Source organism: Microcaecilia unicolor, chromosome 8 (genome assembly GCF_901765095.1).
Source record: "Microcaecilia unicolor chromosome 8, aMicUni1.1, whole genome shotgun sequence".
Lineage (NCBI taxonomy): Eukaryota > Metazoa > Chordata > Amphibia > Gymnophiona > Siphonopidae > Microcaecilia > Microcaecilia unicolor.
Window position 1 is genome coordinate 206,066,646 of NC_044038.1, and position 22,109 is coordinate 206,088,754.

The 22,109-nt window shown below is 45.1% G+C and overlaps 2 protein-coding genes across 2 annotated transcripts in view; one reads left to right on the forward strand and one right to left on the reverse strand.

The window, feature by feature from the left end:
- The window catches only part of SYCP2 (synaptonemal complex protein 2), a 244,855-nt gene extending 239,230 nt beyond the window's left edge, over positions 1 to 5,625 (forward strand). Inside the window, 3 exon segments of the mRNA XM_030213454.1 lie at positions 4,309 to 4,365; positions 5,215 to 5,235; positions 5,238 to 5,625. Of these exon segments, the coding sequence (XP_030069314.1) occupies positions 4,309 to 4,365; positions 5,215 to 5,235; positions 5,238 to 5,336 (177 nt within the window). The 3' untranslated portion in view covers positions 5,337 to 5,625.
- Positions 5,626 to 13,678: 8,053 nt separating this feature from the next.
- Positions 13,679 to 22,109, reverse strand: part of PHACTR3 (phosphatase and actin regulator 3) — a 212,192-nt gene continuing 203,761 nt past the window's right edge. Inside the window, 3 exon segments of the mRNA XM_030212372.1 lie at positions 13,679 to 13,741; positions 14,697 to 14,773; positions 15,196 to 15,336. Coding sequence (XP_030068232.1) covers positions 13,726 to 13,741; positions 14,697 to 14,773; positions 15,196 to 15,336 — 234 coding nt within the window. The 3' untranslated portion in view covers positions 13,679 to 13,725.

Consider the following 22,109-nt stretch of genomic DNA (forward strand, 5'->3'; position numbering starts at 1 on the left):
GAGGAAAGCGATGTACAGGGAGCAGGGGAGTCCCTTGCAGTTCCTTTTTCCCTGGATTTTGTTTTATTAATGCACAATGCCTTTCTTTTGAAGAAGTCAGGAGCTTCTCTTCAGGCAGCCCCGTCTCTTCTTCAGCAAACTTCGGTTGCTGCAGCCTCTCAGTCTTTCCTGCCAAAACGTCCCCAGGTGACACAGATGGCCCGGTTTTGTTTCCGGGCTCTCCCTCAGAATCTTTGGATTTAGCAGATGAGGTCACCCTGCCCTCTGAGGAGGAGGATGATCAGAAGGCTGCCCGCCTTTTTTTCGCAGGGAAGAGCTTCCCTCCCTGATTGTTAGGGCTTTTGAGGTTTTGGCCATTTCCCCCCTGAATTGTCAGGGGGAACAGATCTGGTGCCCTCTATTACGTCTGGCACCAAATGCCCACCTCATTCCTGTCATGTGCATGAGGCCATGAAGAGCGCAGTGGGATACGCTGGACAGTGGACTTAAGGTTGCTTAGAGCTATGTCACGTCTTTATGCGCTACCTGCTCCTGACTTAGACTTGCTGAAGGTCCCTACAGTGGATTCCTTAATCACAGCAGTCACTAAGAAAACCACTCTCCTGTGGAGGGGGGCACGGCGCTCAAGGACCCTCAGGATCGTAAGTTGGAGACTTGCTTGAAGCGGGCCTTTGAAGTAGCAGCCCTTTCCCTGCAGGCCTCAGTTTGTGGCTCCTATGCATCGCAGGCATGCTTATCGTGGGTACAGAAAGCCTCCTCTCCGGAAAATCTCATGGCTGTTTTGCCGGCCCTGGAGTCTGGTTTAGCCTTCCTTGCAGATCTTCTTTATGATATTTTGTGGGCTTCGACGAAGGAGGTTTCCCTAGCGGACACCGCGTGTCACTGGCTGTGGTTGCGGCATTGGGCTGCAGGCGTGGCCTCTAAGTCACGTTTAGCAAGTCTTCCTTTTAGGGGAAACTTTTGTTTGGGACAGACTTAGAACAGATTGTGAAGGACCTCGGTGACCCTAATGGCCAACGCCTCCCGGAGGACAGGTCCAAGTTTGTACGACCGGCGGGACCTAGACCTAAGTTTAGGGATACACGGCATTACCGTCCAAGTCGCGGGGCCTCTTTTCAGAGAGCAAGGTCTTCTCAGAGGCCTCAGCCCTTTCGAGGTGACAGGCGGGCCTTCCTTTCCAGTAACAGAAACCAGCCCACAGCCAGGTCCCCCCAATGATAGGGCCCTGGTCCATATCCAGCCGGTTATTGGGGGCAGACTGTCCCTATTCCTGGTGGAGTGAACCAGGGTAACATCCAACGAATGGGTCTTGGAGGTTATTAGAGACGGCTACAAGTTAGAATTGGCTCGACTCTTTTCTGGAATCTCCTTGCAAATGTCCCGCCAAGGTGCAGGGCCGTTCAATACACCCTCCTCAACTTACAACTAATGGGTGCCATTCAGCCTGTACCCCCAGCAGAAAGAGGGTGCGATCGATACTCCATTTATTTTGTGGCGCCAAAAAAGGGCGCTTCTTGGCGACCCATCTTAGATCTCAAGTGCGTCAACAGGTCCTTATGGGTTCGGCTTTTCTGCATGGAAACCCTCTGATCGGTGATCGCAGCGGTACAGCCAGGGGAGTTTTTGACCTCTCTCAATCTCAAAGAGGCCTATTTACACATTCCAATCTGGCCTCCCCACAGGCGCTTTCTTCGCTTTGCAGTGATCGGTCGTCATTTTCAGTTCAAAGCGATGGCTTCAGCCTAGCCACAGCGCCTCAGACCTTTTCCAAGGTCCTGGTAGTAGTGGCGTCCTATCTGAGGAAGGAAGGGATTCGGGTCCATCCTTATCTAGACAACTGGCTCCGCTCTCGGAGGATTGCGAGGTTCAGGTGCCATGTTTGGCCCGTCTTCACACAATCATGCACTGGTGGTTCATTCAAAAGAATCTGGTGTTGGGAATTCCTCTGGCAACCCCGGACTGGAAGATAGTGACCACGGATGTGTCACTGTCTGGCTGGGGGACTCATTGTCTGCAACAGACAGCCCAGGGCGTTTGGACTTTGACAGAGGCTTCATGGTCCATCAACCGCTTGGAGTTACTGGAGATTCATCTGGCCCTTCGAGAGTCTCTGTCTCTCCTCTGCGATTGCCCAGTTCGAGTTCTTTCGGACAATGAGACGGCAATCGCCTACGTAAACCATCAGGGGGGCACAAGGAGTGCACCCCTAGCGCACGAGGCGGCTCTGATCTACTGTTGGGCAGAGACTCATCTCTCATTCTTGACAGCAGCTCATATAGTGGGGTCACAGAATGTGCAAGCGGACTTTCTCAGTCGCCACCAGTTGGAGCCAGGGGAGTGGACGCTCTCCCCTCTGGCCTTCAATCAGATGCCCATTGGGGGATGCCAGAGATGGACTTAATGGCCACCACATTCAATGCGAAGGTTCCCCGTTCCTTCAGCAGGGGATGAGAGCTGGGCTTAGAAGGCATCGAGGCCCTTCTTCAACCTTGGCCCAGGAGCCTGCTCTATGCCTTTCCCCCGTGGCCAATGGTGGGCAGGTTACTGACTCGCATTGCCAGTCATTCTGGTCGAGTTATCCTAGTGGCCCCAGATTGGCCCAGACGACCCTGGTACGCAGATGTGATCAGGCTTCTGTTCGATCGTCCTTTTCTGCTACCGGCGCAGGACAGTCTCCTGCTGCAGGGGCTAGTCACGATGGAGGATCCCTCCCCCTTTGGTCTTATGACCTGGCCCTTGAAAGGGCAAGGTTAAGAAGAAAAGGATATCCGGACACGGTTATCGCTACTATGCTGTAGGGTCAGAAAAGATCCACCTCGATAGCTTATGCTAGGGTGTGGCGTACCTTCGATTCGCGTACCTTCAATTCGTGGTGTGCGAGTTCGGGATTGTCAGTGGCTTCAGCTTCAGTATCGGTTATCCTCGTGTTTCTTCAGGAGGCTGTACAAAAATCACTCTCATTGAGTTCTCTTAAGGTGCAGGTGGCAGCTCTGGCATGTTTTAAAGACTGGCTTCAGGGGGCGTCCATCGCCTCCCACCCGGATGTGGTTTGTTTCTTGAGGGCGTAAATTGTTTGTGCCCTCCTCACGTGCCAGTTCTGCCATCCTGGAACCTTAATCTAGTTCTCAGAGTGCTTCAGCATCCTCCTTTCGAACCCTTATCAGGGATAACGATTAAGGATCTCACCTTGAAGGCGGTTTTCCTAGTAGCCATTACTTCCGCTCGGAGAATTTCAGAGTTGCAGGCCCTTTCTTGCAGAGACCCCTTCCTGCGTTTTACGGTGGCGGGGGGTATCGATTAGGACAGTTCCTTCATTTTTGCCCAAGGTGTTTTCTCGTTTCCACTTGGGTCAGTCCCTGCATTTGCCAGCCTTCTGCCGGGAAGAATACCCTGAGCAATTCCAGGCATTTCGCTGCCTCAACGTGAGACGGGCTCTTAGGTATTTGGAGGTGACGAATGAATTTCGTCTTTCTGACCATCTCTTCGTCATTTTTGGAGGCAGTAAGAACGGTCATATGGCGTCCAAGGACACATAGCCCATTGGTTGCGGGAGGCCTTCTCTTCGGCATTCGTGGCATTGGGCAAGCAAGCCCCTTTGCAAGTTCGTGCTCATTCTACGCAAGCTCAAGCTTCCTGCTATGCAGAGTCCCATTTGGTTTCTCTGGAAGATATCTGCAGGGCAACTACATGGGCTTCGGTCCATACATTCACTCGTCATTATCGGGTGGGTGTAGCAGCTCGTCAAGATGCGGTGTTTGGCTTGTCGGTGATTTCTGCCGGGTTGGGGGTGTCCCGCCCTACTTGAGGACTGCTTGGGTACATCCCACAAGTCTCTGGATTGATCTGTGGGATGCCATGGAAGGAAAAATTAATTCTTACCTAATAATTTTCTTTCCATTAGACCCAACAGATCAATCCAGAAGCCCCCCCCCCCCCCCCCCCCCCACGGTTTACTGTCTGCGGTTTTGTTGCGTCTGGATAGGTTTTTTCGAGTTCTGTTGTGCTGAATGTTCCTTCGTTTGATTAAAAAATAAAATAAATAAATATAGAAGTGGTGGAAGTATGTTGGGCAATTGGTCGGACAATGTCAGGACAGTTTTCTATTTTCCATTCCACTGCTTTGGTATCATTCATACTGAGGTTCAGTTGGCTGCACAGGTCCACATATAGTAAACCTTGGAGGTTCTCTCTATCTCCACCTGCTGGTAGAGGGACACAACCACAAGTCTCTGGATTGATCTGATGGGACTAATGGAAAGAAAATTATCAGGTAAGAATTAATTTTTCCTTGTGGGTGTTTGTTTCTAGATGCATCTGATGAGGGAAGATATGAAAACAGTTCAAGAGAGACTTCTTAAAGAAATGGTAAATGAGTCTTTCTTTACCTAAACCTGCTTTCTTGTTTATATAAAGGGCCCACTCCACATCAAAACAGATACACATTGGTTTTGGTTGAATTAAATTATTCAGATATGTGATGTGCCAAGAGTGCTGAAAGTTTTATTTTGATTGAGCTGAAAGGGAATTTACTTTTCCTGTGATTTTTGCAATGTATCGCATCTTTAATGAAAATAGGAAAAGGGTTTAGTTTTTACCCAAAATGTTGTACTTCTTTTAATTAGTCAAATATCAGCAATTATTTGTATGGATAATGAAATCATTGGCTAGATACATTCCTTGAGTAGCCTCTGCGATGGACCCTTTTATTAATTAATTAATGGTTAGGTGCTAGTGCAGTGCAAAGACTCTGTATTTTAAGTGCTAAACATATAGAAGTGTATTCTTTCCATAACTGGCATATTGTTGAGGCTGAGACAGACCATGCTTTGCTGATAAAAATAGTCGTATTTGCCTTCTTTGCATGGTACAAATTATTTTAACAGTAAAAGACAGTAAGACCTCTTTTCACCCTAAGAATGATTCTTGAGCCATCATTGCATTACTATGGAATGCAAAATATTAGCATGATCATTATATAATCCAAACAGCCCATCAAGCATTGCCCAAATACTATTACATCAGTTGTCTGATATCTCTGATACATTCTGTACTTTTCTAATGTGAATGCTCCTGTTCTGAATTCTGATGCAATTAAAAAAGAAGAAGAAGAAGAAAATAATGAAGGAATTATTGAACAATTCATGACTCTAGTTCTATGATTCTTATTTAAGTTTGCATGGTGATGTCTGATAAATGCAATACCCTTTATCACAGCAAGAAGAGGAACTGCTCAATGTTCGCAGGGGCCTGCAGTCGCTTTTTATGACCGGAAACAGAAGGCTTTAATTCTAGTTATTTGCGATGCTGTAAGTGCATTTATGAAGAAAATTGTTTGAAATTTTGTACACTGTGGAATTCTAAATATTTACTCCTTGCTGTAACAATATGTTGCTTGAAAACTAATGTCGCTGATGCTTTTAAAATATAATTTTTTTAAAGTTAGGTAAAATTATAATAAGATGTATAGAAATGCCATATCCAGATCTGTTCAGTAGTGTTCAACTGTTCTGCTTTTATTACACAAAGGTTATAGAAGATATGTAACATTTTAACTTATTAGGAAATGATTTAAGAAGACAATTAAAAATCTTGAACTAATAGTCAAGTTTATGGAAAAGAAAGTTGTTAAATCATATTAAAATATTCAGCATATTTAATGGACTTCAAATATTCTGTGTTCATAAATGTTCTGACTGATCTATCTTTTTAAAAATAATCTATAAGAAAATATATTTCTATGCTTTTTTCAGTTCACTGTGACATAGATTAAAAGAACATTTTATTCTGCCTTGTTTCTGTGAGTTTTATTTATACTTTGTCATGCATTTAGCATTAGGCAAGGGGAAAAGAAAAAGGCAGTGTTCTCGCACTAAGGATCTGTTAGGGTGCGTTAGGACGTAATTCTTTTCTTGTAGTATTAGCATCATGTTCCTAATGTTTGTATTGGCATTTATTATTTTAGAGGCTGATATTCAACCAGTGGTTCTCAGAGTTTTCCTGACCACCACTGACATTATGCCCAGAAATTCAATGCCAAACCATGTCCGGGCTTCAGCGTTGAATTTCCGGGTTTGTGGAGCAAGTCGAAGCATAGCCAGTAAAGTGCTATATTCAGCACTTAACCGGCTATGGGACACCACATAAAGAGAGGACTAACCTTTATGTGGTTCTATTTATGCAGTTACCCTGGCTGACTCTGCCCCCGGAATGCCCACCAAATATCTGGTTTTGAGATAGGTGTTTACTGGACATTTTCAGTGGCACTAACTAAGATGATTTCACTGGCCAGGAGCCATTTCTAGTTGGTTAAATCACTTTGAATATCAACCTGTTAAGAATTTTTAATAGTTTGAGATGCCATTTTTTTTGTTACATTTGTACCCCGCGCTTTCCCATTCATGGCAGGCTCAATGCGGCTTACATGGGGCAATGGAGGGTTAAGTGACTTGCCCAGAGTCTCAAGGAGCTGCCTGAAGTGGGAATCAAACTCAGTTCCTCGGTTCCCCAGGACAAAAGTCCACCACCCTAACCACTAGGCCACTCCTAATATTGAGTAAGTAGAGCTGGTCTGAATTTACCGTGAGAGGTTTGTTTTTTCTCTCTCCCCCCCCCCCCCCCCCCACCCCCGTTTTTAAAATGTTTCTTCTGGAATTTACTCCAGGAACACTTGAATTAAGACATTTCTTTTGTGGGGGAGGGGGTTATTACTTTTCTGCATGGTCTGCACTCCTGCCAGCAGCTCTTTTTATATTCTACTAGCAAGAATGATTTCTGGGGCAGAGTTAGCCCCTAAGCTAATAAATGATCATTATCCACTTAAGTTTCCTAACGTTCTTACTATGGAAATTCAGGCCATAATGTTGAGGGGGTGATTGTGCTAAATATTTTTCAGAGTATAATTAAATAGCCTTCACATGATCAACATTTTGATGCATAGTAAACAAGTGGGAAAAGAATGCAGAGCATGACACATGGAATTCTTTCCAGCCCCTCTGTGCATGTGTGTAAACGGGCAGTTGGAGGGAGTAGTTTTGCTAATGGGGGCAATTAGGTTGGTGAAACAGTTCTCAGGGTAGTTTTTTGGGGTGGGGCAGTTTGACAGGAAAGTAGAAAACAGAAGTGTGTAAGACATTTTGAAAAGAGGAATGTCCTAACTTCTATGTTTCACTGTATTTAATTTTCTATGCTATATAAGCTGGAGCTCTTCCTCTCATAGAAATGCATTGGGAGGGCAGTTTATTTCTCTGGAGCTCCCCAGTCCGATTTGGCCTATGTTCAAACTGCATGTGTCTTTTTACTAGTTTTCCCACATGCTTTGTTTCATCTCATTCTATTAAATTTTCAGAGTTATTTTGTCCTTGGACAAACATATCTCAACCCCTTTTGTATAATTCTTTGTAGCAATAAAAAGCAACTTTTAGCATTGATTATATCAACAGCAAAATTCATCCACATCAATATAATAACCAGAAGACAGTTTTAAAATTAAGATTTCATTTGTCAGGTATCTAAAGAATCCATAAGTAAGTAGCTATCTTCTGCATTATGCCTAATTTAAGATATACTAATTATCAATCATCAGGAACACACTTGACTTCCTTTGTGTTAATTCAGTTGTGTGTAAATTATACTTATACAGAATAATCTTACTGTAAGCTCATTGTTTTCTAAATCAAAGAAAACAGCAAATGATAAGCCCTGGAAAAAAAAACCCATTTGGATTCTAATAGCTGCATTTAAATTTATACTTTTGAAAGGGCCATGAGAGAGCAGAAGGAATCAGAATATTAAGAAATACCTTTCACATTGACTCAAAGCTACTGCTATATGTGAAGCCCAATTTTACATAGGACATTATTTAAATTGAATTCAGATCAGGACATGTATAGTTCCCCCTGAATTTTACAAAGCCTCTGTCAGGTGCAGAGGCTCTTGTAAAAGAGAGTTAAGAAGTGCAGGACTGTACGTGGAGTTCCCACCATGTCCAGCAGGAGCAAAGATTTTGCAAAACTGCATTGGGGGGGGGGGGGGTGCATCCTGCTCTTTCACAATTATATGTGGAAGCAGTTTTGTAAAATCACTACTTAAGAGAACATCATTCCTTCACATCACACAACCTGATGTTAATATGCTGCCTCCCCCCCCCCCCCCCCCCTTGGTACTCACCCCTGAACATACGTCCCCTCCAATCAGTCCCCCTCCCTATCCAGAACTCCCACCAATTGCCTTCTCTATAACACTGCCACCCCCAATCTCAGTTCCAGCTCCTATCCGGGGGGGGGGGGGGGGGGAGGTGTCTCTGGTGATCTAGTAAAAACAGGATCAATCCCCAATTGTTCCTGCTCATTGCAGCACCAGTGGTAACATTGTATAATTACTGCTGGAGGTCAGGCTTTCCAATAAGGAGTCTTATTAAGGGGTAGAGTGATTTGGGGGAGAGAACTGGATGTTCAAGGGATGATGGGGGACATGATAATACCTACCTTTGCACCTGCTCCTTCAAACTAGCACTTATGTGTTCCTCAATTTTTATATGCACTTGTATTCCCCTTCTAAAATGGGGAATGGATGTTGATATTTTAGGCTCCCCATATCACTCCCACTCCATGCCATAACCGTGCCTCTCAATTTCTGCATGGTATAAATGACTAAGTGTAAATAGTGTCTTTCTAAAATAGTTATTTGCATATGTATGTAATCTAAAGGTTTAAAAGCCACTATTTACACGTGGGATGCTCATAAAACAAGAGCCTGACTGTGTTTAAATGATGTTGAAGAAGTATGTGCCAGATGGGTATCACATGGTATGAGTTGGAACGAAGTGTGGCATTTTTGTCAGATGGCAAACAGATAAGTTCTTTATTTCCAAGATTGGCAGCAGGTTCTGTAATATCACCAAAACAGTATTTGAAACTGATCAGAATGCATCATTTTGTACAGCTGAAAGGACTCTGCTAGTAAGTTAGAATAATGCTATCTCGCACTTCTGTTATCCCGTGAGAAGCAATAGTTCAGTGTTTGATATTTTCCTCAAGATCAAGCTTTTGGCCATCATTCATTCACCAAAAGTATAGAGATGCACTCATTCCTAAATACAGAAACCTAAGGAAAAGCTCGACAGAGACAAATGATCTTTTTATAGCCATTTCTGATGCTAGCAGATTCCGTTCAAAAAGGAGGACTTTATGGAGAAGATAAGGAAAAATACCACTTACTTTTGTTACTTTGGTTCACAAAATTAAAATATATATATTCCTCAGGAATTAGGGTACTTGTTCACAGCAAGAACCCTGGTATGCTCTCAGCTGAACATGTTTCCCCAGGATAAATCACTGTTCCATCCTGCTCCTGAAAGCTGCGTGTTTTGTTTCTCTGTTCACTAATAGTATGACTGATGAGATGATGCACAGCTCTGGTTTTAGCCTTATATGAAATTTTAAAAGGGAGACCCTAGCTTTTGAAAAAGGGCTTTCTGTTTGGGGCAGAAAGTTTTAGTCAGCTGCATCAGTGTGGTTGTAAATAACCAGTAAAATGAAGGTTTTCTATGAAATATATGGTCAGGTAAAAAAAAAACCTATGAATTAGTTTGTACTGTATAATGAATGCATTTTCACCCAAATATTTAATTTCCTAATGCTGCTGAAAAGGCCCTACTTCCCGAGGGAAATATTCCGCCGCTTGACGCAGTCACTGGCACTAAGCCATTTGGACTATTGTAATGGATTATATGCGGGTTGTAAGGTCCAGCTTCTGAAAAAACTGCAGACTGCCCAGAACACAGCGGCCAGATTGATATACAACCAAATAAAATGTGTTAGTGCTACACCTCTTCGCCTGAAACTGCATTGGCTCCCTATGATATCCCGCATTACCTTCAAACTTTGTACTCTAGTTCACAAGATACTCTACAGTGATGCCCCTGGTTATATGATTGGCCTCATTGATCTATCAGCCAGGAATAGTATCAGCTCATCTCGTACCTATATGAAGCTTCACTATCCTAATTGCATTGGCCTTAAATATAAGATGACCTACGTGTCCAATTTCATCTGTTTAAGTACACAAATGTGAAATGCATTACCAAAAGCAGTGAAAACGATACATGACCATCTACACTTCAGGCGAACTTTGAAGACCTATCTGTTTTGTAAGGCCTACCCTGCTGTTTCTGATTAGCAACCTCAGCACTGCACTGATTTAAAAGACAATGTTATTTCTTCTATCTTTGCTATTTATTGTTCCCATTTATCCCTACCTTCCCTTACCCTGATTCTATTTGTATTTGTTTACCATCGACCGTATTGGAGCTCCCAAATACGGTGACTTGTAAGCCACATTGAGCCTGCTAATGTGTGGGAAAATGGGGGATACAAATGCTGCAAATAAATAAACATTTTCACAGAAGAAATTGTGCATGTAAAACCTTATTGATCCTTAAAGGAGATATTGCCCAGTGAATGGAGCATGAAATCATTAAAATATGTTAGAAGTTTGGTTGAAATTACAGTAAAAGATCTAAGTCCATATCTAGTATTTTTCTGAAAATAAAGCCATGTTTCGTTCTGAAACTCAATCATGTTTGTTCAGTAATTTTTTCTGTGTATGAAGCTTTGGGTCTGCATCATTTGCAAACTCTTCAGCATTCTGTGGAGCAGCACGTATTTCTGAGAGCAAAAGGGAATCCTCATTAACACATCATAACAGGGCAACTGTCAGGGAGAGTGCAAAAATGGCAAGTACGCTGTATCCTCATCCCATGGGGGTCCCAGCCCAAGATGGAAGAAAGTGCAGCCTGCCAATTTGGCTTAGGGGCCCTTTCCCAAGGTTCTGCCTTGGGTCCAAGCATGTCTAACACTGTCCCTGGCAAGAGATCCACCCCCTGCCTCCAGACTTTTTAACACACAACATATTGTGAATGTGCCCAACAGATCAAGACCTTTACGCACTGTAGCTTATTCTCCTCGGAATTAATATTCTTTTAAACCACTCTGTAAAGACTCAAATCTCTAAGCAGGCAATATTACAGAAATCTAGAAATAACTCATGTGACTTGTTTACTTTTTTTTTTTTTTTTTTAGATTTGGGATACCTTTTCCACAAAGGAGGTAATATATAAGCATCTTGAGGGTATAGAACAGTGTTTTATGTGCTCAAATAGGCATTTAAATTCCCCATGAATATACACACAAAAATGTAGGCACTCAGAAAACTTGGGACCCTTTTACCAAGCTGCGGCAAAAGGGAGCCTGCGCTGGCGTCAACGCATGTTTTTGACGCTCGCCGAGGCCCCCTTTTACCGCAGCAGGTAAAAGGTAGGTCTTTCTTTTCTTGAGGACATATCCATGTGGCAATTGAAGCACTTGCTGCGTGACCATTTTGGGGGGGGGGGGAGGGGGTGGAACCTTACAGACACCCATTGAGCTGGCGGTAAGGGCTCCTGCACTAACCTGGCGGTAACCGGGCAGTGTGCGGCACTGTCCGATTACCACCGGGTACACACCGGCACTACAAAAATAAATATATTTTTGTAGCGCTGGATATGACTGTGCATTGGGGGTGGGAACTACCACTGGGCTGCTACAGCAGACCGGCGGTACTTTCTTTTTAGCCAGTGGTAAGCCCGCGTTGGGCTTACTGCCACTTTGTAAGAGGGGCCCATAGTGTCTACGTTTATGAGATATATATGTAAGTACTGGGCAGGGCCATGCCAACACGGTAAGCAAGGTAAGCACGGCAGGAGGGCGCCGTCCTCTGGGGGGCGCCCCGCCGCACCATGCTTACCTCGCCCTCCCGCTCCCATGTCCCAACTGCCCGCCCTCTTCTCCCCCCAACAAGATCCCTTTTAAATTTACCTCCGTTCGGCAGCGAAGGCGCAGCATCAATGAAGGAGGCGGCGCTCCCGACGTCTCTACTAGTCTTCCCTTCGCTCAGTGTTCTGCCTTCTGACATCAAGGAAATGACGTCAGAAGAAGGCGGGACATTGAGCGAAGGGAAGACTAGTAGAGACGGGAGCGCCGCCTCCACTGACGCTGCGCCTTCGCTGCTGGACGGAGGTAAATTTAAAAGGGATCTTGGGGGGGGGAGAAGAGGGCGGGCAGTTGGGACATAGGAGCAGGAGGGCAGGGGAGAGAGGAGCGTGGATGGGAGGGCAGCGATCATTTTCACGGGGGGGAGGGGGCGCGCGCACCAACTGTTCGTCTGCTGGGGGCGCCAAATGATCTTCTGCAGGGGGGCGCCACAGACCCTTGGCACGGCCCTGGTACTGGGGATTAGATTAGCACTTGTGCTTGTATTTATAAAGTACATACATGTGCACCAGCATATGCATACTGAAAGTTACCCTGTCTTTGAGCAGATTCAACTTGTGTGATAGATATCAGGGAGGCTGCTTTATAAAGGCATGTCATGTAGGCCTATGTGTCTTCCTACTTAAGTTCCTTTTTATGCAATAACTGTCTATGGGTCTTAATTTCTCTTTGAAGTTTCAGAATTAGGATGATCTTTTCACTTGCTCTTCCCAGGTTATTCAGTTTACAATATGCTCATGCTTATCTTGAAAGTCAAAGTAACACTTCATTTATTGGTGATTTTTTTTCCAACAGGTGAATTGTTTGCTATCGGATAGTAGCAGGTAAACCACAAAGACTTACAATTGGCAAAGACGTCTCACTTTGTTTTCTTATAAGAGACCATGGGGGGATATTCAGCCAGCGGTGGTCACTGCCAACTAAATTTAGACCCAGATTTTCAGTGTCGGAATATCCGGGTCTGAGGCAGCAACTGGGAGTTACCCACATGCTGCCGATAATGGTACCTGGTTAACAGGACAGCCTAGTTATCCGGATACCACTGCTGAATATTAATGCTGCTGAATAACTCCTGACTCTTGCTCCTGGACTACCCCAGAACTAACTAGATCGTGTCACAGTGGTCAGATAGGATATTCAGTGACACTGCCAGTTATGTGCTGTTGTATATTAGATTGTAAGCTCTTTGAGCAGGGACTGTCTCTCTTTGTTAAATTGTACAGCGCTGCGTAACCCTAGTAGCCCTCTAGAAATGTTAAGTAGTAGTAGTATATTTTGTTCAGTAAGCATCACAGAAGCACTTCGTGTTAATTTCCTGTAGTGGATAATCATTTAATCAAAGAACGAAATGTAACTGGAGTCAGAAAATGTTGCAGCTGTGTTTCTGCAAGACATATGTACATATAAAAAAAATGAAACCAATTATAATACATTAAATAACTTTGCTGTAACATAGACTTAAGAGTTTTACAAACTAATTGTGGTCAGATCAAAATGTCTTCTCAACATAATTGTGAATTACAGTGCGTCAAACTGTGGTCTGTTATGCCAGAGGCTTTGGCATGGTGAAAGCCTGTACATGCATTTCCTCTTTCAAGATATGCAGCAAGACAGTTTAAAACAAGTAGTAGGTGAGAAAAGAAGTTGCCTTCTAGGTCCTTGTAGTTTACTTCAATCTTCTGTTTTCTTTTCAGCCCATCTCCTAGTCCTCGGATGTCGCAGAGTGAAACTCGCTGAAGTAGTTGCCTCCATCGCTAGGTAAGTGCTGGAGAGATTTCATCCGCACAGTCCTGCTTCTCCACCCTAAAGATCAGGCTGCCGTGCACTGGACTCCGGGAAAGACCTGCCTGCTTTTCCCCGATACGTGCTTAGCAGCGTTATCAAAAGGTAGCAATGTATTCTTCTCAGAAGAAACTCCTTATGGCCTGTGGTATCTAGGATGAGCAATGCATACTTAATCAGTTTCTCTGTCATGGACGCTGTACTACTGCGTTACTCTGAATTTTACCCTGTAACACAACAGAAACCAGCCAGCTGATGATATAGAATGCACAATTTGATATGTTAATAGGTCTTCCAAGAGGTACCCAGGGACTGCAAGTCAAATAGTTCTGTCTGCTCAAGCTTGCCCATGCATTCCTGTTACACAGAGTAAAAACAGCGTTTGTTTCTGGTTCTTACCCCACAGCATCCTACTTTTCTTTGAGACTAGTTGGAACTATAAGTCCATAGATGCAATGGAGTAAAACCAGGACTTGTCACAGTCTGTCTAGAAGACAAGCATTAATAAGGTACCTGCCAATTTCACACATGAAGGTGGTGTATAAGTATTCTATTATCTACGCAGTGACAGTCATCCACCCGTATGTGACAACAGCATTGACTTTTTGTGTGTGCTATTTAAGGAAGAGGAATCGCTGCTAAAACTCAGAATCGTTAAGGATGTTCAGTTTGAAATAAAATGAAAAGCACAACAAAACAGAATTTGTTATGTTGATACACCCTAAAACCAAAAACAAATGTTAGACCCACAAAACAATGAGAAATCATGAAAACCTGGTATGCACACCTCTGGGAATCATTAGATTTTGCATATTTACCTATTCTGAATTAACTGGTGTCGCCTCTAGCCAAAGAGATGTTAAGCACAGGTGATGTCAGCACCTTCCTTTTTTTTTTCCCACCCAAGTCAATGAGTTTAAATGTAAGATCTGAATCTTAAGATTAAGCAGGAACGCTTCCAGTATTTCAGCTCTGTTCAGCTTTACCTGCAAATTTGTGCAGTGCTAGGTATTCTGTGTATTTGTAAGCTCTGGACCGTAGATGCAAGGTGAGATGCAAAAACACAAGTGCATGGCATAAATTGTTGGTGATAAGAAGAATACTGACCTTGTCAAATGCTTGCTTGATGCATGTACTTCCATCTCATTGCTTTTATATTCATTTAGTTCTTTACGAATTGCTGCCTAGGATTCAAGTAGAGCATTAATGTTATTGCAAGATCAGTTACTAAGGAGATACCATATCCTCTAATTCTGTTAGCACATTGTGTCAGACTGTAAAACCCAAGAAGTCTACCAACAAATTGTTTCTTGATGACTTCAGTAGAGATTGGGGAACCAGTGTGACCTTAGAAGCTCAACAGTTTTGGATCTATCATACCTTGCATAAATAAAAAAAAAGGTATCATAATCTAAGCCACTGACCTGGCGATCAGTGGGTTCATTCTAAAAACTGGCCTTAGTGATCTTCATACACTTAATTTGTTTAGACTATTACAGTGAGTTCTCTAGATGCCAGACTGAAAGAATCAATGGGATCCGCTGGTTTTTTTTTGTTTGTTTTTTGTTTGTGTTTGTTTTAGGGAGCTGTATTGTTTTCCCATTACCTTGTCTGCTGCTGATAACCGTGTCCATGGCTTGTCTGCTCGCCGGTCGTAGTCCTGGGCTTTCGCCACTTCAACATAATCGCTGAATCGAATCAGGATTTTTCTGTCCCTCAGTTCATCAACTGTAGGCCTCTGGTTTAACTGCAAAGATAAATTATTTACAAAAATGAATCATGCATGAGTTGACTTAGGGGGAAACAGTCAGGCATTGGGAGTTGTAGAGACTTAGAAGATCAGTGAATCCCTTTTCTGCACTTTTCTAGCCCTGTTATACAATAATTATTGTCTCTGTCTTTTAATTGTAAGTCATTTGGATATATAAATTTTTAGCAGTATATCAAATAAACATACAGAATCATAAGTGATTCAGTTTAAACCCAAATAAGGAGGATATTAAATTTTCTGTTGACAGAATAGTGAAGAAATCATAGATATTTCATCTATTTGGAGGTTATTTTTCAGGGATGTGAATGAAAAATATACACAAATATATTTCACATGAACACAGTCATCTTACAATTAAACCCATTGAGTTCACATTCCTTTCTCTGTGTCACAGCAGCTGTTAAAATTCATTTATCCATCCAAATTTCTATTCCTGCACAATCCTACGTTCTTGGCGGACTACTAAAATCACATACACAATCATTAAAACACATCTCCAGGACAACAATTTTGTACAAGGATTTTGCATTAAACTTTTCTGGAAGAGTTTGCACAATGTTGCACCATTGTAACATGTTTCATGAAACTGTACTTTTTACATATTCTTACACACTGATTCCACAAGTAGTGCTGTGCATCATCCGTAGCTTTAACCCTTTACATGAAGCTAAATTATGAGTAGAAATAAGGTGGCTTTAGCTTTGGGGTTTTTTCATGAAGTATACTGGGAAGTGTTTAAAAGCAAGGATTAAATTGTTTTTGGATCCTGTTTATCTGGAAGAATTTTTGATGAGCCAGGAACAGCAAAAGGCGTAGTCACTACATGAGTTTCTTCCTATATATGTAGTCCAGGTTAAATAGAGTTATTTAGGAATTCATGAATTGTTGATTCATTATTTTTTCTGTTAGGATTGAACTGGATCTAGCACAAAAAATACAATCGGTAATCCTATATAATAAAACTCACCCTCAACGTTCTGAGGACACTGACGTCACTGTCAGTTCCTCCGGGCACTTCCTTCTGGTTTGAAGGGTTCGTGGTGGTGAAGCCACCGAAATCACTGTGTTGGGGCCCCGCCCTCACGTCAAACTTGATGACATTGAGGGCGGAGCTATGGCGTCAGTGGCTTCACAACCAACGACTCAGCACATTGAAGGTGGTGTTGGCGTGCGTTGACGAGGTCCGCAACAATGGCAGTCACTGCCTTCACAACGCCGAAGGGGTGAGCGGGGGAGGGGGGTTCGGGAGGAAAACCTTGCTAGCACCCATTTCATTTGCGCCAGAAACGGGCATGTTTTACTAGTATTTTATAAAGAGCATTTGGGGGGGGGGAGTGGCCAAGATGGTGTTTTCAGGTCGGCTTCTCTTCGCTTGATTCTGCGCTGCTCGGATTGTTACATGTTTCTGGCTTTCAGTCAGAATGCCTCACATGAAAAGGAAGGGGAAAGTTAAGGCCTTGCTCCCCACTGGCTGGAGCTTCCTCACCATTTCAGCAGTCTTTGGAGCAGTATTCCATCTGACATCCACAACCTTTACAGGGAGGAGGCCCTGCTGGAATCCCTTCAGGAGGAGTCGTGGAGCTCCTGGGGCAGGATGTTTCACTCTCTCCCCCTGCTACTCAGGCCCCACCATGCCCAGCTGCCGCAAGGGATGTGAGTGCAGGTCCTTCTTATATGGAAGGCACTGGAGTTAAGACCTGCTGTGTGGGAGCCGCGACCCTAGGTACGGCAATGGGAGTTGTTTCTTCTGGGGAGTGTGTGGTATCTCTTTCCCCTCCCCCGAGGTGTTTACTCTGGGCACTTTCTTTCAGGCCATTGAGAAACTGACTGCTTCGGTGTCATCACAGTCTGTTCAGAAGACTGCTACTGTGGAAGGTTTGTCTCAGTCCATTGATAACCTTAAGAAGGACGCTGTTCAGATTAAACAGTTCATTCAAGCTGAACTTACAGCGTTTAAAGGAAATGTATCTAATTTAGTAAAGGTCAATATAATTGTTCATAGGAAATTTGAACGACTAGAAAACTTCAATAGGTGTTTGAATCTTAGAATATTGAATTTTCCAAGGCCGTTAGGTGACACCCCCCCCCCCCCCCACGCCCATTGGATTTATTTTAAAAATTCCTTGTTGAAAATCTTAAATTTTCCTCTAATTCTATTCCACTGGTAAATAAAATGTATTATTTGCCTAATAAAAAAATTGAGTGAGGGGATACTAGTAAATCCTAGTCAGGATTTGAAAGATTTATCCTCTGTATTGGAAGATTCAATTTCAGAGGTATCAACTAGAGTGACTTTACTTATTTCCTTTGTTTTTGAGCAAGATCTAAATGGAATCATGAGAATGTTATTTAAGAATTTCCAGCAACCTTTTTGTGGGCAGAGAGTGTGGTTATACTCAGATGTGACCAAAACTACTCAAGACAGGAGGGAGGTGCTTATTGGACAAAAGGGCTGATGCTAAGGCTTTGGATGCTTCATTTCTTCTAGCTTATCCTTGCAAATGTATTATTAGATTTTTTATTTATTGCATTTGTATCCCACGTTTTCCCACCTGTTTGCAGGCTCAATGTGGCTTACAGAGTTTTTAGTAGCGGTTTATGGACTTGTCCTTTAGGAAACCACCTAACCCCTTTTCAAACTCTGCCAAGCTAACCGCCTTCACCACGTTCTCCGGCAACGAATTCCAGAGTTTAATTATGCCTTTGGGTGAAGAAATATTTCCTCCGATTTGTTTTAAATTTACTACACTGTAGTTTCATCGCATGCCCCCTAGTCCTAGTATTTTTGGAAAGCATGAACAGACGTTTCACATCCACCTGTTCTACTCCTGTCACGTCTGTGTCCGTGACCACCCTCATACCTACCCTGTGGCTTCTGCTTGTCTCTGTGTCTGTCTCTGTCTGTCACGTCTGTGGCCGTGACCACCCTCATACTTACCCTGTTTCTGGGAGTCAGTGGCTGTGCTGGCTTCTGCTTGTCTCTGTGTCTGTCTCTGTCTTAGTTTCTCTCTGGCTGTGTGTGCTGATTGCCCTACTGAATCTCACCTGTGTGGGCTTTGCCTCTTCCAAGATGGCTGCCGCTTCCTCCTCCTTGCCAGTATCCAAGATGGCTCCCGCTGTTCCTTCCTATGGGATGACTGCTTTGTGTGTCAAGCCTCTGTTTGGTTGCAAGGTGATTGCTGCAGCTGTGGCTCTGGTGTTGATGAGCTTTATTAGTGACTTGGAGACTACAGTCCTGGCTTTTGCATTGCCATTTCCTCGGCAGTGCCTTAGGTCCCGAGGTTAGTGTGCTGTTAGCACTGTTTGCTTTCCTTGTCTTGTGCTCTGTGGGTTTTCAGCCCTTCTGTGTTTATTGTTCTGTGGGCTTCCTACCCTTCTGTGTTATTTGCTTTGTGGGTTTCCAGCCCTTCTGTGTTTATTGCTCTGTGGGGTTCCAGCCCTTCTGTGTTTATTGCTCTGTGGGTTTTCTGCCCTTCTGTGTTATTTGCTCTGTGGGTTTTCTGCCCTTCTGTGTTTATTGCTTTGTGGGTTTCCAGCCCTTCTGTGTTTATTGCTCTGTGGGGTTCCAGCCCTTCTGTGTTTATTGCTCTGTGGGGTTCCAGCCCTTCTGTGTTTATTGCTCTGTGGGTTTTCTGCCCTTCTGTATTTATTGCTTTGCGGGTTTCCAGCCCTTCTGTGTTTATTGCTCTGTGGGCTTCCTACCCTTCTGTGTTATTTGCTCTGTGGGTTTTCTGCCCTTCTGTGTTTATTGCTTTGTGGGTTTCCAGCCCTTCTGTGTTTATTGCTCTGTGGGTTTTCTGCCCTTCTGTATTTATTGCTTTGCGAGTTTCCAGCCCTTCTGTGTTATTGCTCTGTGGGTTTCCAGCCCTTCTGTGACCATTGCTTTGAACCTGCCTACTGCCAGAACCCGGACATTCCCTGCCTGTCTGCCTTGCCATCGCCTAGGGGCCAGGGGGCACTCCTGGACCTTCATTCCTGCGGTTCCTGTAAGTCCTACCGGCTGCCAGAACCTGAGGGCTCAACCCGAGGGGGAAGGCAGTCAAGTGTAGGTGAAGCCTAGGACCAGTGGGTTCCAGTCCAGCGGGTTTCACTCCTGTATGTTCCAGTCCTGTGAGGCCACTCCAGTGTGTCCAGTCCAGCGGGCCCCACTCCAGTGCGCACCCGTCCGGAGCGTTCCAGTTCTGAGTATTCCTGTGTAGAACTCCAGTCCGGGGTTCCAGTCCAGTCTTGTCTCAACTCTACCTTGTAGGTGATCTTGCCTGCCACTGCCGCTCCACGGTAGTGGTCCAAGGACTCACGAAACCAGTGCTCCCGGGGAAGAAGCCTGACAGTGTGCCAAGGTCCTCGGGCACGCAACAGAATGCAAAAGCCATGAGTCCGGCAAGATCATCCGCCCAGCGGGGACTACCGTCCATGTCCGAGTTCCTCACGAACCATCCGGAGGTAGTCCTTAATTTGTGGTCCGATCCCTATATCAACCCAATTTTTTCTGTGAATCGTTTTTTGACCCTCCGCGACTACCGGAAGAAACTTTTGTCTGATCCAACCCTGAGAGATACTTTGGAAGCGGCAGCTGAGCGAAAGCGTCTCCAGAGGTGTAGGGTCCGCCATAGCCCAGTTTCGGATATTGATCCTTTGACTCAGCTTTATGAATACCGCTACAGACTTCTCGAGGAGCTAGCCCTGCGGGATACTCCAGAAGCGGAGGCTGAACGAATACGCTGTGGAAGGCCCACGCTCGGGGCTTCCCAGCGGGTGGTACAGAACAATCGGGGTGCCCCTCGCAGTTCAGCTCCTGTTCGGGATGTCAAGTCCAGCCAAGCTCCTAAGCCGGTCCGAGGGGTACTTCCTACCAAGCCCCTGACCCCAGTTCAAGTAGCGCTGCCTCCTAAGTCACTGAGTCCAGTCCAGGGGATGCTTCATACTGAACCTCCAATTGCAGTCCAAGTAACGAGGAAGCTTAAGTCTCCGAGGCCAGTCCGAGGAAGGCGTTTGATGGAGCCTCAGATTCCTATGCAAGTGGCGCTCCAGGTCGAGCCTCCAGTCCTCGTTCAAGTGGCACGCCCTTTGAAGTCTCCGAGTCCAGTCCGAGGGAGGCTTTCGATGGAGCCTCAGATTCCTATGCAAGTGGCGCTCCAGGTCAAGCCTCCAGTCCTCGTTCAAGTGGCACGCCCTTTGAAGTCTCCGAGTCCAGTCCGAGGGAAGCCTTTGATGGAGCCTCAGATTCCTGTGCAAGTGGCGCTTCGGGTCAAGTCTCCGGTTCTTCTTCAAGTGACCCGTCCAGTCAAGCCACTGAGTCCAGTTCGAGGGGGGCTTCTAACCAAGCCTCCGATGCCAGTCCACAGGGTGGTTCAGGTGGCACCTCCGCTTCCAGTCTGGAGGGTACCTCCAATCAAGCTCCGAAGGCCAGTTCGAGTGGCGCTTCCGCTCGAGCCTCCGATCCCTGTCCAAAGGGTGTGTTCTGCCAAGCCTCAGTTAAAGTCCAGTTTGCGGGGCGCTCCCAGCCAAGCTCCTGAGTCCAGTTTGAGGGGCCCTGCCAGTCAAGCTTCTGATTCCAGTCCGGGTTCCAGTCCCGGTTCAACTTCTGTTCCAAGTTCCAGTTCCAGCCAAGATGCTGACCCTGCTCCGAGCTCCAGTTCCAGCCAAGATGCTGAGTCCGTTCCTAGTTCCACTTCCAGCCAAGATGCTGAGCCTGCTCTGAGTTCCAGTTCCAGTCAAGCTCCTGACGCACGCCTGGGTTCCAGTCCCGGTTTGCTTCTTGACTCTAGTCCGGGTCCCAGTCCCGGTTTGCTTCCTGAGTTCAGTCTGGGTTCCCTCAGAGAAGGGTTCCTTTTGAACATGGTTCCTCTTGATGCATTCAAGTTCCTGAGTTGGCCCAGCGGGGATTGGAAGGAGCCTCCTGTTGACAAGTTCCGTTCCTGTCTGCCAGTTTTGAACTTCTTTGTGACTTCCAGTCCAGTGATCCATGTCTGGGGGTTGACACCGATCAGAAGGTTTCACCACAGTTACCCCTGGACACCTGACCTCCTCAGGGAGACCGAGAGGGGGGTCTTGAGGAGGGGGTACTGTCACGTCTGTGGCCGTGACCACCCTCATACTTACCCTGTTTCTGGGAGTCAGTGGCTGTGCTGGCTTCTGCTTGTCTCTGTGTCTGTCTCTGTCTTAGTTTCTCTCTGGCTCTGTGTGCTGATTGCCCTACTGAATCTCACCTGTGTGGGCTTTGCCTCTTCCAAGATGGCTGCCGCTTCCTCCTCCTTGCCAGTATCCAAGATGGCTCCCGCTGTTCCTTCCTATGGGATGACTGCTTTGTGTGTCAAGCCTCTGTTTGGTTGCAAGGTGATTGCTGCAGCTGTGGCTCTGGTGTTGATGAGCTTTATTAGTGACTTGGAGACTACAGTCCTGGCTTTTGCATTGCCATTTCCTCGGCAGTGCCTTAGGTCCCGAGGTTAGTGTGCTGTTAGCACTGTTTGCTTTCCTTGTCTTGTGCTCTGTGGGTTTTCAGCCCTTCTGTGTTTATTGTTCTGTGGGCTTCCTACCCTTCTGTGTTATTTGCTTTGTGGGTTTCCAGCCCTTCTGTGTTTATTGCTCTGTGGGTTTTCTGCCCTTCTGTATTTATTGCTTTGTGGGTTTCCAGCCCTTCTGTGTTTATTGCTTTGTGGGTTTCCAGCCCTTCTGTGTTTATTGCTCTGTGGGGTTCCAGCCCTTCTGTGTTTATTGCTCTGTGGGGTTCCAGCCCTTCTGTGTTTATT